This window comes from Phyllobates terribilis, unplaced genomic scaffold (assembly GCF_046119375.1).
Source record: "Phyllobates terribilis strain yellow unplaced genomic scaffold, ASM4611937v1 Scaffold_8__6_contigs__length_399053987, whole genome shotgun sequence".
NCBI lineage: Eukaryota > Metazoa > Chordata > Amphibia > Anura > Dendrobatidae > Phyllobates > Phyllobates terribilis.
The window spans coordinates 130,301,858-130,318,468 of record NW_027362768.1 but is presented as its reverse complement, the minus strand read 5'-3'; the positions used below and the strand labels follow the sequence as shown (position 1 = coordinate 130,318,468).

Genomic DNA, 16,611 nt, shown 5'->3' with positions numbered 1-16,611 from the left:
TCTCCCTGCACCTCACACCTAGTGTCTCAGGCCAGTGGCCGTGAACCTTGCCGGGCGACGTCTTCTCTGTCCCCTGGGTCCTCTATGGCCACATTTCTGGTGATTAGATGTGGCTTGTGGCTGCTGTACCTGAAATGCTGCAACATCTGGTTTCCTTGTTGAGGCTTAAAGAACTCTGCTAGTTTAGGGACCGGACCCCTCTGTCCGACCTGACCCCTCCACCTCTTGGTAGATTCGGGCGTACGGGTGGCCTCCAGCACTACCCGTACCCCTGGGGTCCCTTCCATGTTCTTGGAGCCTTTCTCCTGCTCCTCTCTCTCTCTTCAGTCCTGGGCCTCTCTAGCAATGCCCTCCTCCTCCTGAGCAGAGCTCCTGCTCCCTCTACTTCTCCTCTCAGACTGTCTCACTGACTCAGCTCCTCTCCCAAGATGGCTTCTCTCTTTATACTATCCCTAATAAATGCTCCCCTGATCTTCTTCCTCCACCCACACGCACTACATGGTTCCCTCTACTTTGGTTCCCCCCACTCCAGCCAGGGACAGGGCTCAGCAGGAAGCAATGCATCTTGCCCCTCCTGCTGGTCTGGAGTAGTGTAGTGTTGGATACAGGTGTTAGGGTCCCGGGCAGTACTCCTTCCTTACCTGAGCGTGAGATACCACACCTCTGGGTGAGATGCAGTACCTCTGTGTCGACTGAACCCGCAGGGGCGCCACATATACAGTATATATATTGTGTCATGTGAAGTGTAATATGTATAGTGTTATACTGTAAATAATGTAAAAGTAATGCATAATGTTAGCAGTGTACACTGTAGGATGGCACAGGGTAAGACATAGTTTAGGGCTTAGGACATAAGATAGGTAGGAAAAGATAGTTACTGTCGTTAGATAGTAACATTAGGAGAAGGACAGAGTTATTGTTCGGGACTAGCGCATAGTGGGAGGGGCTTAGTGTTAGGGGAAGAAACCACTTCCTCTAGTTAGACAGATAGAGACAAGTTCATGTTGAAATGTTGAAGTAGGAAGTTTTTTTGAGCAGTGCTGCCATTGTGGGTGAACTACTTAAAAGGAAACTAAGGGACAAAGGAGTAGTGAACTGGCCGAAGACAAGATAGAGTAGCTTTCCACCTTAAAGGGTCTTTGGATAGGACGACGTTTCACAAGAAACCCTGAGCTTGCAAAATGCCAAAGGTAACGGGCCTAAACAGGACTGAGTACTCAGGACTAGTGGGGGTCCTGAGCGGTAGATCTAGGGCGCCAGTAGTGGAAGAAATAGGACATGGAACCGCTGCGTTGGCGGAGAGACTTTCTGATCAGGACTGTGGCAACATGCTAGGCTGTGACGAAGTAGGGCGAAACAGTGTGCTTCACCACTGGCCCTGGAGTAGACTAAAGTGGAAGGAAACTATGTGATTGAAAATGCTGTATACTGCAAAGGAAACATCTATAAGACTTTTTACCCGCCATCGCTTGTACATAACCCTTACCAAGTTCCTGTTCAGTAAAGACCGTGTTTTAGAATGAAAGTCTCCTTTCTTGAACTGTGGAATTTATGGTCCTGGCCAGCCAACACCACCGGCTACAGGCGGACTGCACAGTAGCAAGACCCTCACAGCACCAACATCAACACCTGGCCAGGACCCACACTTTCATGTAGTGTGCCGGGGCATGAAAGGAAGAGGCCCTCAACTGCCGTCCTACGCTCTGCTAAACATTCGCGAACAAAAATAACAAAATCTCAAATTCCGGAGTGATCAGAGCAGTCATTGTTATCAATACATCATACAACAATATTACAGTACATACATTGTACAGCACTGTGGTCCAGCCTTCCATGGTTATACACTGGAAGACGGTCAGCACCGCAAATAGGATGTTGTCAAACTGCGTAATTCCATCATTAGGTCCAATCCAATCCTTGCACTCATATCCTTTTGGACATCCGGGTACTCCGCAGGGATGAGGAGGGTCCATTGCATCCCATGCTGCAAAACAGAAGTTTGCCATATAAGTAACATTAAGAAGCCGACGCTGTTTATAATGGAGACAATATATTCTTTTTTTTGGGACAATATCTTATTATCCTATCCCTAGTTGTCATTGATGCTCATGCTTCAGGGAATAGTTATAATGGCTGCAGTGGCAGCGGTCCGGCCCTGGCCTCTCTGTAGCCTAAGATATCACCATTATTATATATCGTACATGTCAGGTTGGTGTGAAAGTTGGAATAAACTTTGCATTGGGACCCAGGAGCCTGAGATCATATTCACATGTAGCGTAAATGCTGAGTTTTTTCATGTTTTTTTTTTTAAAAATCTGCTGTGTATAACTGTCCAAGCAAAGTGGTTGTGATTTTATGAAAAATCATGTAATGACGCTGTTGAAATTTACGTTTTTTGTTGATTTTTTTTTTCTCAATGGGCTGTTAGTGAGAGCCTGAACAAAATACATGTAAAAAAACACATTTATAAAAATATATTTATACTTATATACCAGGAAGGGGCCCAGGATGGGGGACATACAGGTGAATCTCACTAAATTAGAATATCATCAAAAAGTTAATTTATTTCAGTTCTTCAATCCAAAAAGTGAAACTCATATATTATATAGAGTCATTACAAACAGAGTGATCTATTTCAAGTGTTTATTTCTGTTAATGTTGATGATTATGGCTTACAGCCAATGAAAACACAAAAGTCATTATCAGTAAATGAGGATAATTAACAAAAAACACCTGCAAAGGCTTCCAAAGCGTTTAAAAAGGTCCATTTGTCTGTTTCAGTAGGCTCCACAATCATGGAGTTGACTGCTGACTTGACAGATGTCCAGAAGGCAGTCATTGACACATTCCACAAGGTCCCAGAGTTCCAATTTTCATTTGGAAATAAAGGTCCCAGAGTCTGGAGGAAGAGTGGAGAGGCCACAATCCAAGCTGCTTGAGGTCTAATGTGAAGTTTTCACAATCAGTAATGGTTTGGGGAGCCATGTCATCTGCTGGTGTAGGTCCACTGTGTTTTATCAAGACCAAAGTCAGCGCAGCCGTCTACCAGGAAATTTTAGAGCACTTCATGCTTCCCTCTGCCGACAAGCTTTTTGGAGATGGAAATTTCATTCTCCAGCAGGACTTGGCACCTGTCCACACTGCCAAAAGTACCAATACCTGGTTTACAAACAACAGTATCACGGTGCTTGATTGGCAGCAAACTCGCCTGACCTTAACCCTATAGAGAATCTATGGGGTATTGTCAAGAGGAAGATGAGAGACACCAGACCCAACAATGCAGACGAGCTGAAGGCTGCCATCAAAGCAACCTGGGCTTCCATAACACCTCAGCAGTGCCACAGGCTGATCACCTCCATGCCACGCCGCATTGATGTAGTAATTGATGCAAAAAGAGCCCCGACCAAGTATTGAGTGCATTTACTGAACATACATTTCAGTAGGCCAACGTTTCGGATTTTAAAAACATTTTTCAAGCTGTTGTATAAAGTATTCTAATTTACTGAGATAATGACTTTTGTGTTTTCATTGGCTGTAAGCCATAATCATCAACATTAACAGAAATAAACACTTGAAATAGGTCACTCTGTTTGTAATGACTCTATATAATATATGAGTTTCACTTTTTTGTATTGAAGAACTAAAATAAGTTAACTTTTTGATGATATTCTAATTTTGTGAGATGCACCTGTATATACCAGGATGGGGGATATAGACCAGGATGGAGGACATATATACCAGAAATGGGGCCCAGGATGAGGGACATATACCAAGATGGGGGACATATATACCAGAAAGGGTCCAGGATGTGGGATATATATACCAAGATAGGGGACATACATACCAGAAAGGGGCCCAGGATGAGGGACATATATACCTGGAAGAAGCCCAGGGTGGGGGACATTACTATATAATCAAGGGGAGGGCCAACACATACAGTATGTCTTTTTGACAGGGCCAAATTCTGCACCAGGGCCCATCGGATTCTAGTTACGCCACTGTGTACCACTGTGCCTTGTAGTAATAAATGTCCCCCATCGTTGTTAGTGACTTGCAGAGAAATTGCAAGATTAGCCTGGGCGCACTTTGATTGTTGTGCTTCCTAATGAGAAACAAAAATGACTTAGGGATACACTGAGGTTGCATTGTGCTATGGGAATCCCCCAATTTTGCAGTACGTAGCCATTTTATACTGATGCATCAGAGTAATGTATTGTACGTGTACCTGACTGGTTCCTGTAACAGGCCTTGTGCAATTTGCCGCTGTAAAACTCAAGTCCAATAATTGCAAACATTAGAATGGCGAAAAAAAGCAGCAATCCAATCTGAAGCAGAGGGACCATCGCCTTCATTATGGATTTTAAGACGATCTGTAAACCTGTGGGGAACACAACACATGGATAGACTTAAAGGGAAGTTCATACTTGTGGCCATGTATAGTAGGTTGATTCTGGAAGCAGCAGTTTATATTGTTTGAGAAAGTATACAGGCGGATTATTCCCATGATGATAGACACTCAGGGAATGTGCTAAGGCAGTTTTTTTTAAGAGAGACTACCCTCAAAAAAAGGGCCAGAAAAATCACATCAAAGATGCTTAAAAGTATCTTTCCATACTTTTATATTATAAATCCACTTTGTCATTCATAGATTTAGTCTTTCAAGCATTTTTTCCTCTTCAGGCTTCAAAAACGGCTGGTGATAAAAAAAAACAGTGTTTGTTACTTCTTTGACGCAATGGAGTCTTCGCTGCAAAGAACATTTCAGGATAAAAACTCTTCCAAAACATTTCTAAAACTCTACAAAACTGCTTCAGGAAAAGAAAAACTCCTCCAAAAAAATTACAAATGAAGAAGCATTTGCTGAAGCAATTTCCACTAGAAAACTCGTAATTTTTGATCGCTTCTAAAAACTGTACCCATAAAATATGTTCACACATAGTTTTTTTTCAGAGTATTTTTTTTTTTTTTTTAGCAGAAACTCTCCAAAAATCCTTCTCAAAAACTCTTGAATGACCCTTCTAATTAATTTCTATGGCAAATCCACTTTGCTGTTCTTATGAAGAGGGTTTTTTTTTTTTTTTTTTTTTTTAAAAAATTGGTCTTGAAAAACCCCAGGAGGAAAAAAAAAAAGCGTTTGTCATTTCTATGAAGCAGATACTGAAGGAACTTTCTCCAAACTCAGCACTGTCCAATCAAAAGGCTGCAAAAAACTCTTCAGGAAAAACAATTCCAAAACTCTTCAAAACTGTTTCAGGAAATTCTTTAGTGAAAAGAAAACCTCGCCAAAAAAAGAGAGTTTTTTTCTGCTTCAAAAAGTCATGGTTTTTGAATTCATCAAAAATCTCAGTGTGAAAGGACCATAAAGTCACTTTCATACTATTAGTATTTGGTCGGTATTTTACATCAGTATTTGTAAGCCAAAATCAGGAGTGGAATAATCAGAGGAAAAGTATAATAGAAACACGTCACCACTTCTGTATTTATCACCCACTCCTGGTTTTGGCTGATGTAAAATGCTGACCAAATACTCAATGTATGAATGTGGCCTAAGAGGAATCAATGCACAAAATAATGACTCCAAAAACATTATGATATTTCGTCATATAGTCTAGGGGTAGTTAAAAAATCTTTTCACCAGCACCCATGAAATGATTTTAGAATATCTTTTTTGGAAACTGAATTGTGCTGTTCCTCTAGCAATCCTCCTATAAATGAATGCATTAGTTGACAGGCTTTACTATTCCCTCTGCCAAAAAATTTGTGTCCCTGCTGTTTTAATGCTAGAGATAGGAGAAGACCGTCCCAATTGGGTGCACCTTGTTGTGGTAGGGTGACTTGTACGTTTTTTTGATCAAAATAGGGTTAACTAAGTACCCTATGAAAAGTACATTTACTATTACTATCTACTTTCTACAGGGTATATGATCATTTAGTTTTTTTTTTACTTGAATTTTGTTTATTAAGTAGCAACCTACAGTAGTCCAAAACCTTGAGGGGTTAATGTACATTTTTTTGCCTCAGACGTACACATTTAACAATAACATTTTGTCTATGTTCAGTGATACATAGTGAGAAATATTAACTTGATTTCACATTAATAAAGTCAAACTTACTTGGGATTCCAGAGACCAGTTTTAGTGGCCTGAGAACACGCACTGCCCGCAAGGTGCGCAGGTCTACGTGAGTATTGAAGTGAGTACCCGCTGTGGCCAAAATGCTGCAATAAAAAAAAAAAAAGTATAAGGTATTTTGCTGATTGTTGCAAAAATATGTAAATGCTCGGCATTCGATGAAAACTAATACCTAGACCCGCCTGTGAATATATGATATAGCATCGGTGTGGTTTTATCTTTTGGTCTAGTGTGGTTGTAATGCTGAATACCTCGAACATAAAAGGCTCCCTTTAGATTACGACATCTGTATAGTGTCCAGCAGGGGCGAACCTACATCCGATGCAGCCGGTGCAACCGCACCGGGGCCGGGCGGTGCAGGGGGGCCCTTGCCGGTCGGGTAATATTGAGGGCAATCTGGCCTGCTTCTCGGAGCCCCAGGCTCCGGGGGACCAATGGATAGATTGCCCTATCTTGTGCGGCGGGCAGGGAGCGATCCCTCCAGCTCCGCTACAATCAGGAGGAAAATTGCAGTGGAGCTGAGGGATCCGTCCTCACCTCTGCTTCCTGCCCGGTGCTTCTTCCTGACACAGGCTCGCGCGGCTTGATGACATTTTGTCAGAGCAAAGTTTCCGGCACCGGAGGAGGATGCTGCGGGGGAGCGTGCTGAGAGGTAATTTGTGCATTTTTTTTATTTTTATTTTTTTTTATACTGAAACGGCTGGGGAGAGGAATGGAAGAATGAGGGGAGGTAAGAGAGAGCAATGGTGGGGAGGTGGTGATGGGGAGAGCAGTGATGGGGCTGGTGGTGATGGGGAGAGCAGTGATGGGGCTGGTGGCGATGGGGAGAGCAGTGATGGGGCTGGTGGCGATTGGGAGAGCAATGATGGGACTGGTGGCAATGGGGAGAGCAATGATTGGGCTGGTGGTGATGGGGAGAGCAGTGATGGCGCTGGTGGCGATGGGGAGAGCAATGATAAGGATGGTGGTGATGAGGAAAGAAATGATGGGGCTGGTGGTGATGCGGAGAGCAGTGATGGGGCTGGTGGTGATGCGGAGAGCAGTGATGGGGCTGGTGGCGATGGGGAGAGCAGTAATGGGGCTGGTGGTGATGGGGAGGGCAATGATGAGGATGATGGCGATGGGGAGAACAATGATGGGGCTGGTGGCGATGGGGAGAGCAGTCATGGGGTGGTGGTGATGGGGAGAGCAGTGATGGGGCTGGTGGCGATAGGGAGAGCAATGATGGGGCTGGTGGCGATGGGGAGAGCAATGATTGGGCTGGTGGCAATGGGGAGAGCAATGATTGGGCTGGTGGTGATGGGGAGAGCAGTGATGGGGCTGGTGGTGATGGGGAGGGCAATGATGATGATGGTGGCTATGGAGAGAGCAATGATGGGGCTGGTGGCGATGGGGAGAGCAGTGAAGGGGGTGGTGGCGATGGGAAGAGCGACGATGGGGATGGTAGCGATGGGGAGAGCAACAATGGGGATGGTGGTGATGGGGAGAGCAATTATGGGGATGGTTGCAATGGGAAGAGCAATGATGTGGATGGTAGTGACTGGGAGAGCAATGATGGGGATGGTGGCGATGGGGAGAGCAATGATGAAGCTGGGGAGAGCAATGATGGAGGTTGGTGGGAGAGAGCAATGATGGGGTGCTGGGAGAGAGCAATGATGGGGGTGCTGGGAGAGAGCAATGATGGGGGTGTTGCGAGAGAGCAATGATGGGGTGCTGGGAGAGAGCAATGATGGGGGTGCTGGGAGAGAGCAATGATGGGAGTACTGGGAAAGAGCAATGATGGGGGTGCTGGGACAGAGCAATGACGGGGGTGCTGGTAGAGAGCAATGATGGGGGTTTCACTTTGTACTGTAAAGCCTGGTATATTTTCCGTGTGCACATAGCCTTACAGTTAATTGGGGAGAGTCACAGAGACTGAATAATTTATATTATTGGCCGGTGGAGATTATAGTTAATGGGGGGCACAGTGCTGCTTATCACTTTATATTTTGATTACTAAGTGGCTATTAGTATATTAATGGGGGGGTACATATCTGTAGTCAGGGATGCAGTGTGGGGAGACACATGTATATATACAATATATGTGACCTTGTTATTTTCTAGGCTGGAGATCATCGTGACAAGATGAGTCGTGGCTGGTAGATGTGGACATGAAGTTCTGACCAGATGGAGAAGAAGTAGCAGAAACCGACTCAGATCAGTTGAGACGTCAGCGGCAAGTGCCTGGATGTAAATATTATTCTGTATCTGCACTGTGTTACTTGGAGTGATAATGTTATATGTGAAATCACTTAGGCCACATTCTCACATTTGTGTAAAATGTTCGTGTGCTGCCAGATTTTTTTATCGCATGGTCCACGGACTCGTACAGTTTTATAGATCCATTCACACATCCATGAAAATCACGGATCTGAGAATGAGATCTGTGAGGGTCAGAGAATGTCCTGTTCTGATCCAATTTTGAGGATTAGAATAGGACATGCTCAATGCGTCTGTAAAAGCGGGCAGCACACCGACACTGCACACATATGCAGGAATGTAGCCTTATTATGTATAGCAAAGTCCCTTAGTATATAGTGTACTCACTTATTATGTATAGCGCCATCCTAAGTTACATAGTTTCATCTTTTATTATGTATAACACCCTCCTTTATTACGTACAATCCTCTCTAGTTATATATGGTGCCGTCTCTTATTATATAGCTTCCTCTGCTGTTATGTACAGTGCTGTCCCTTACATAGAGTATTCTTGTTATTTTTGTCAGTCACAGCGCAATCTTTTATTACATAGTCGTCTCTTGTTAGATATAAAATGACTGCTGATGGAGCAGACGGTGACAAAAAGACGAGACCATCAGCTCCTCCATCAGAAAAGAAGCTTTCCCATGCTCCATCAGCCTACATTGCATTATATATCTAACAAGAAAGGACGGTATGTAATAAACAACAGGGCGCTATAGATAATCCAATATGTAAGGGATGGTGCTGTACTTAACAAGAGAGGGCACTGTGTAATAAGGGACAGCACTATACATAATAAAGGAGACTATGTAAGCGGTATATATGTGTGTGTGGCTATATGCACATCTGTAGCTTTGTTGTCATAAAAGGTGGGGGGCCCAGACACATTTCTTGCACAGGGGCCCCAAGCAGTCAGTGTCCGCCCCTGGTGTCCAGGTCCGACCTGGTGGTTGCAGAACGTCCAATGTCACCATCCATGGAGTGCCATGTGGTGCCACAAACCATTCCTCAGTTAATAAGCCTAGGTTTAATGTATCCTGTGGGCAAATTATGCCCTTCAGCACCCTGTTTAGAGGTGACATGCCCGGTGAGGTCACTTTTTGTGCTGTTTACTTCTGTATTACAGACACAGCAGTGTGAACATGCATGTTTTTTCATTTTATTTCTGCTATGTTTAGTGCATTGCACATCTTTGGGTCCATCCTTACAATGGACAGTCAAACCTGATGCATGACTGTATCCATAGTTTAATGCAACTTGGAGACTAATAGCTCCCAGTGACGCTCATTCCTGGGAGAAGTGTGCAGTGTTTGTACACACAATGTTGTAAAACCTCTCAAAAACACCATGAAAGATAACTTGCTAATCAGGGGTTTCCCACCAATCGTTGGTATTCGCAAAACGCCCGACCGCTGCCCCATTCATTCTCTATGGGGCTGTTGGAAAGCACCACGTGCAGCTCTCAGAAGCCCCATAGGAATTAAACGGGGCAACAAGTTATCACGTATCCTATACATAGGTGATTACTTGTTTTTACTGAACTACGCCTTTAACTCTTTTACTTTGTTTTTAATTGGTTTCTCTGTTCAACCTTCTACTTTTGGTTCTTTAAAATTCTACTCTGTATTGTCATTAGTAGACTTTCTAGATTACAATATGCGAGTTTCTTGTATAGTGTTGAATATTCATAATAGAATATATATTTATCTATTAGAGGTGAATACCTGAAAGACATTTCAATAGAGCATTTAAAAAAATGTTGAAAGGATCCTGGCAATTCAGGAAATACAAAATTGGGCTATTGTTCAACTAATTTCTTTAATTATAGGCCAGAGTTTCATTCCCTACTGTGATTCCAACAAACTCTGCAATTAGCAATCTAAAATGTTGTTCTCAAGCCAACCGATCCATCTACTTGACAATGGCCATTAGTAAACTTGTGTAGTGTAACAACTACTTACCTAATAATCGAGAGAGATATATTGTGACAATAGTGACTTCTCAGTATTCAACAAATGAACACAAATCACTGTTTATAAATTGTAAAATCAATATTTATGCTTAAAAAAGGAAAAAACAAAACAAAAAGTAACAAATAAAAAAAATATACTTGAAGAAATTTGGATTTCAGAGTAATTTAGGGAGCCTAAATAAATGGATCAGTAAAGGTTAAATGTTTTTCATCAGTAGATTGACCATTAAAAAAAACGTTACTGATTCATATATGGTGTAGGGATACTCATTTTCTGGCATTGATTCAGATACACAGAGTCACCAGGATCTTTGTCCAACGAAGTGAGGTTTATTAATAAGTCACGAAAGTCAAATGGAAATGTAGCACCCCGAGGGTTCGGTTGCTACAGAGGTATTGCATCTCACCCAGATGTGCGATATCTCACTTCCAGGTAAGGATGGAGTGTGGCTCAGGACCCTAACACCCACATGCACTACACCACATTTCCGGGGGACAGCTCGACGGTGCTCCCATTAGTTATGCAGGCACGAGTGAGCATGTCCCTGGCTGGAGTGGGGGGAGGGAACACCTAGAGAAGGGAACCCGGTAGTGTGTGCGTGGGGGAAGTAGATCCTGGGTGCACTCTGTACAGGAGTATAAAGGGAGGCACCATCTTGAAAAGGGAGTGAGTTGAGAGAGGAGAAGACAGGGAGCAGAGCTGCTTTATGGGCTCTGCTCCACAGGCAGGCCCTGTCAGGAGGCCTGAGCCTGGAGGAGGGAAGAAGGAGGAAGAGGAGCAGACTGGGCTCCAGGAAGGACAGAGGGGACCCCAGGGGTGTGGACTGGCTGGTAGCCACCACACGCCCGCCGCTACCTGAGTAGGGGGGTCAGGTCAAGAAGATGGGAACCGGATCCCAAATTAGTGGAGGAGAGAAACTACCCTCAACTAAGAACCGGAGGCTGCGACATTACATGTGGAGCAGCCCCTCACCACACCCGCTAGAAAGGCACCACATAGGACCTGGGAAATGCAGGCCAACGTTTGCCCACCAAGAAGGTCCGAGGCAGCTGGACATAAGCGTGGTCACTAGTGGGGTTGAAGACCAGAGACAGGGGACATAAAGGGGGTCCTGCAAAGCACTCCAGAAAGACCTGGGAGTTAACCGAGCCCCTCACCTGGTGAGCACAGCGCGACACAGGCGGCAACCTCTGCAGCGGTGGCCTGGAGCAGTAACCGAGTAACCGTGAGTAAAGACCCTGAACTGCACCACCAAGACTCAGAGTTGTCTTTGTTGCGCTCGTGTACCACCATCACCCCCATCATCTATCCCTGCTGCCCTGAGGCCATACCCCTCCCGTTGGGGGTTATACCACCACGCTGCACATCCTCATACACCTGGCCTCAGTGGACTGTTCTGCAGCGGCGGCTTCAAAGCCGCACTCAACGGGTGGCGTAGTCGATCAAGTTAACATCTGCTGCCATAGACTGCCACTTAGTTTGACTCCCTGGGCACGGACCGGGTCACCGCCACGAGACTACAACCCTCAACAGATCCGGCTCCGGGTAAGCTCCCGCGTGCGCAACGCAGCGCGACACAGGCCCAGGGGCGCGTCAGAAACAGCAGAAGAGAACAAACACAGTTCCTACTTTGGGTAGGCAGATTAATCATGCTGTCTCTTAATTAGTGATGAGCGAGCATGCTCGCTACTGCTTGGTGCTCGCTACTGCTTGGTGCTCGCCTGAGCATCTCACTGCTCGAGATGCTCGGCGCTCGCCGAGTATTTCCGCGATTGCTCGGCGGGAGCTTGGGTCCCCTCCCTGCAGGTTTGGCGCTGCAATCAAGATGCAGGGATTGTCTGCCACACACTGTAATGCCGTAGCCATGTTGGTTGTGGCATTACAGTGATTGGCTGGCCGCACAGCGTCCTCAGGTCTATATCAAACCTGGCGCCGCCATGCTCGTGAGGTCACTCCGCAATCAGATAGTGAAGGGAGAGGTGCTGCTAAGCTAGGGAGAGATTTGCTTGTTTCTAGTTAGTGTAGGTATACTAGACTATATTTGAGACACATATCCATCTCAACTAACAGTCCTTCTGAGGACTAATCCAGCTGCAGAGATATCAGTGTTAGGCAGGCAGGCAGGCAGGGTATATAGCAGACTGCAGTGCATATAGCAAGAGGGTCCATTCCAGTTCTGTCTGCTGCTGCTTTTACAGATATTTGTAGAAATAGGCCCAGGTATCAGGGGCCAGGAATATTTTTTTTTTTATCTTAATCCTGATTATTTGCTTAAAAAGCAATCTAGAGAACACCATTTATCTGTGCCATTTGCTTGTTGGCACTGCAGAATACAGCCAGGTCCTTTCCATATTACAGCGCTAAAAATCCAGCTATTTCAAACTGTGATTTGTCCGTCACACGGATCATATATAATTGCGCTGAAAATATTGCCATTTCTGGCCTCCATTAAAATTTTGTTTCAGTGTGTCAGTGAAGTTATTGACACCGGTTTGCTGTTAAAAATAGTTACCTACAGGCCAGCTATTTAAAACTGTTGTTTGTCTGTCACACGGATCACATATAATTGCGCTGAAAATACTGCCATTTTGGCCTCTATTAAAATTTTGTTTCAGTGTGTCAGTGAAGTTATTGACACCGGTTTGCTGTTAAAATTAGTTACCTACCGGCCAGCTATTTAAAACTGTGGTTTGTCCGTCACACGGATCACATATAAGTTTGCTCCAAATTCAGCCATTTGTAGTGAGAGTGGAATATATTGTCCTCCATTTAAAATGGGCAAGGCACGTGGCAAGGGACTGGGAACTGGACGTGATGGTGATGGTGCATGCAGAGGCCGAGGCCGTGGGCAAGCTGAAATTGTGCCACAACAAACACCCACATCTTCTTACTCAAACTTCCTGTCCCAATTAATAGGGGACCGCAGAGCACCACTATTGAACACAGAGCAGTGTGAAAAGGTTATTGGTTGGATAGCAGATAATGCTTCCAGTCACTTAGCCACCACCACCACCTTGTCTTCCACACGGTGAAGTCTCAGTAGCGGTGAGTCTAGACCGCATATTCCTCACACTGATCCTCCTTCCTCCCACCATGCCGAGTGCCCAGAGACAACTGATCCCACACTTGGACACTCCGAAGAGCTGTTCACTTTTCCATTTATAGATTCGGGCCTCTCGCCTGGTCCACTTGAAGCGGCGAAAGAGAAGATCGCATGTAGCGATGCCCAAATATTTGAGCAGCCACGGTCATACGAAGGCGACGGTGGGAAAGTGTCACAAGAGTTGGACGATGATGAGACACAATTGCTAGAAAGTCAGGAGGAGGACCAGGGTGCGGAAGTGGAAGACAAGGTGGTAGATGATATAGTAACTGACCCAACCTGGCAGGAGGGCATGCAGAGCAAGGACAGCAGCACACAGGGGGAGGGAGGCAGAGCACCCCAACAGGCAGGAAGAAGCAGTGTGGTGGCCGCAGACAGAAGGCGGGCAACCGTTCCCCGTAACACCAACACGATGGACGTTACCAGTACAACTGTTAGGTCTTCCCGAGTCTGGTTGTTTTTTAAAGACTCTGCAGATGATCCCAAAAAGGCCATTTGCACCACCTGCCAGGCCAGCATCAGCAGGGGTAGCAAAACTAGCAGCGTGACCACCACCAGCATGATCAGGCACATGGCAGCAAAGCACCCGACTTTGTCGGCTGAACCCCAGGATCCAGGCACAGTTTCTGCGGGTGACACCACTGCTTCTTCCATCCCCTGTCCATAGTGCATGCAAAGATGCCTCCTGCCCTGTACCTGTTCTTGCATACTCTCAACTAGCACAATGAGCAAGCACGTCCTTGTCCCAGTGCAGCGTTCAGTTATCCATACCCTAGTCCTTGGAACGCAAGCGCAAATACGCAGCCAACGCCCCACAGGCCACACTACTAAATTCCCACATTTTGCGACTGCTTGCGCTCGAAATGTTGACTTTTAGGCTTGTGGAGACAGAAGCTTTCCGCAACCTGATGGCGGCAGCCGTTCCTTGGTACTCGGTCCCCAGCCACCACTATTTCTCCCTGTGTGCTATCCCTGCATTACACAAGCACGTGTCCCATAACATTAGCCGTGCCCTCAACAATGCAGTTACAGGGAAAGTCCACCTAATCAATTGTTTCCAGGCAGGGACGGTACATCTCGCTGATGGCACACTAGGTTAACATAGTGGAAGCCGGGACCCAGTCAGACCTTGGGACGGAACACATCCTCCCGACGCCGAGGATTGCGGACCCTAGGTCAATCAGGGTTGCCCCCACAGTCTACAGCTCCTGCATCTCATCTTCCTCAACCTCCTCCTCCTCTTCAGCCTCCATCTCTGAAATGACCACATCAGTCACAAGCTGGAAGCACTGCAGCACTGCCTCGGCCAAACGGCAACATTCTGTGCAGAAGCTAATATGCTTAGGTGACAAATCGCACAATGCTGAAGATTTGTGGACAGCTCTGAAATAGCAGGCAGATCTGTGGCTCACACCGCTGAACCTACAGCCAGGCATGGTCGTGTGTGACAATGGCCGCAACCTGGTGGTGGCTCTGAGGCGAGACGAGTTCACATATGTACCATGCCTGGCCGATGTGCTTAACCTCATGGTTCAGCGGTTTCTCAAAAGCTACCCAGAGCTGCCAGATCTGATTGTCAAAGTACGCCGCCTGTGTGCCCACTTTAGAAAGTCAGCTACAGCTTCCACTGCTCTTGCCGTGCTTCAGCAGCGTTTGCAGCTTCCGGCTCACTGACGGGTGTGTGATGTCCCCACGCATTGGAACTCTACACTGCAGATGTTGGGAAGGATTTGTGAGCAGAAGAGGGCAGTTGTTGACTACCAGCATCAACAAGGCCGTTGATATTCAGATCAGACTTCACACATGAGACCTCAGGAGTGGACATGGATGTCAGACATCTGTACCATCCTCCAAAACTTTGAGGACTCCACCAAGATGGTGAGCGGCGATGACGCCATAATTAGCATCACCATCCCGCTTCTCTGTCTTCTGAAAAGCTCTCTGCTCACAATCAAAGAGGATGCATTGCAGGCGGAGCATGATGAGATGGAGCAAGGAACCATACAGGGTGGTTACATACAGCCCAGCCTCATCTCATCCCAACGTGGATTGGGTGACAATGAGAAAGAAGAGGAGGAGGAAGAAAAGGAGCTAGTTTCATGCTCTATAGACGGTACTACCTGCACAACTGTCATACCGTCTGTTCAGCCTGGATGGCCTGAGGACTGGGAGGAGGAGGAAGAGGAGGAGAGCATGGGAAGTCGTCCTCTTGGTGAGGATACGGAAGTCTTGCCTGTTAGCAGTCTGGCACGCATGGCTAATTTTATGGTATGCTGCCTTTCCCGTGACCCTGGCGTTCTCAAAATTTTGGGTGACAGTCATTACTGGTTGGTGACACTTCTAGACCCAATCTACAAGGAGAACTTTCTATCTTTTATTCCTGAGGCAGACAGGTCTACAAAAATGGGGCAGTACCAGAAGGCCCTTGTTGTGGATCTATTAAAAAAATTCCCATCTGAAAACGCTGGCGGCAGAGGCGCGGGGTACTCTCACAAGGAGTGCAAAGTTTGGGAAGATGCTGGGGGAATATCTTGCTGACCATACCAATGTCCTCAGTGATTCCTCTGTGCCATATAATTATTAGGTATCCAAGCTGGATACGTGGAATGAACTGGCTCTTTACGCCTTGGAGGTCCTGGCCTGCCCTGCCGCTAGCGTTTTTTCAGAGCGGGTTTTTAGTGCTGCTGGTGGAATTATAACTGATAAGCCCATCCGCCTGCAAACTGAAAATGCTGACAGGCTGACTCTTATAAAAATGAACAAGGGCTGGATTGGGCCAGACTTCTCAACACCACCGAATGATAGCAGTGTAACATAAACTCAAATCCAGTGTCTTTTTTGGGAGGTGTATTCCCATGCACCTTTTCACACCCACACATGGGTATACGCTTCCTGATTTTGGCTATTTGCTCTTGTCCTCCTCATTCTCCTCATCCTCCACCACCATATCACCAGGGTGACTGTGGTCCGTGATGCAACACCCACATAATTATTTTGAAAGGGTGTTTATGATGCCCGTAAAAAAAAAAAATTTATACAGTATGTTCATGTATACCCCCCAGGGGTAAATGTTTGTCAGCTCATACACTTAGTGCATGGGCATTACAAGTATAGGAGACCCGCTCCTTTCTAATGGGAACATTTTTTTTATGAGGCCCTCTAA

The 16,611-nt window shown here is 45.9% G+C and overlaps 1 protein-coding gene across 7 annotated transcripts in view; it reads right to left on the bottom strand.

The window, feature by feature from the left end:
* Window positions 1–16,611, bottom strand: part of CACNA1E (calcium voltage-gated channel subunit alpha1 E) — a 1,192,401-nt gene that overhangs the window by 198,185 nt on the left and 977,605 nt on the right. For all 7 annotated transcript variants that reach the window (XM_073643295.1, XM_073643291.1, XM_073643293.1 and 4 more), the window contains 3 exons: window positions 6,114–6,217; window positions 4,226–4,378; window positions 1,806–1,984 (listed from right to left, as the gene is read on the bottom strand). In XM_073643295.1, coding sequence (XP_073499396.1) covers window positions 1,806–1,984; window positions 4,226–4,378; window positions 6,114–6,217 — 436 coding nt within the window. The remainder of the gene's footprint in view (window positions 1–1,805; window positions 1,985–4,225; window positions 4,379–6,113; window positions 6,218–16,611) is intronic.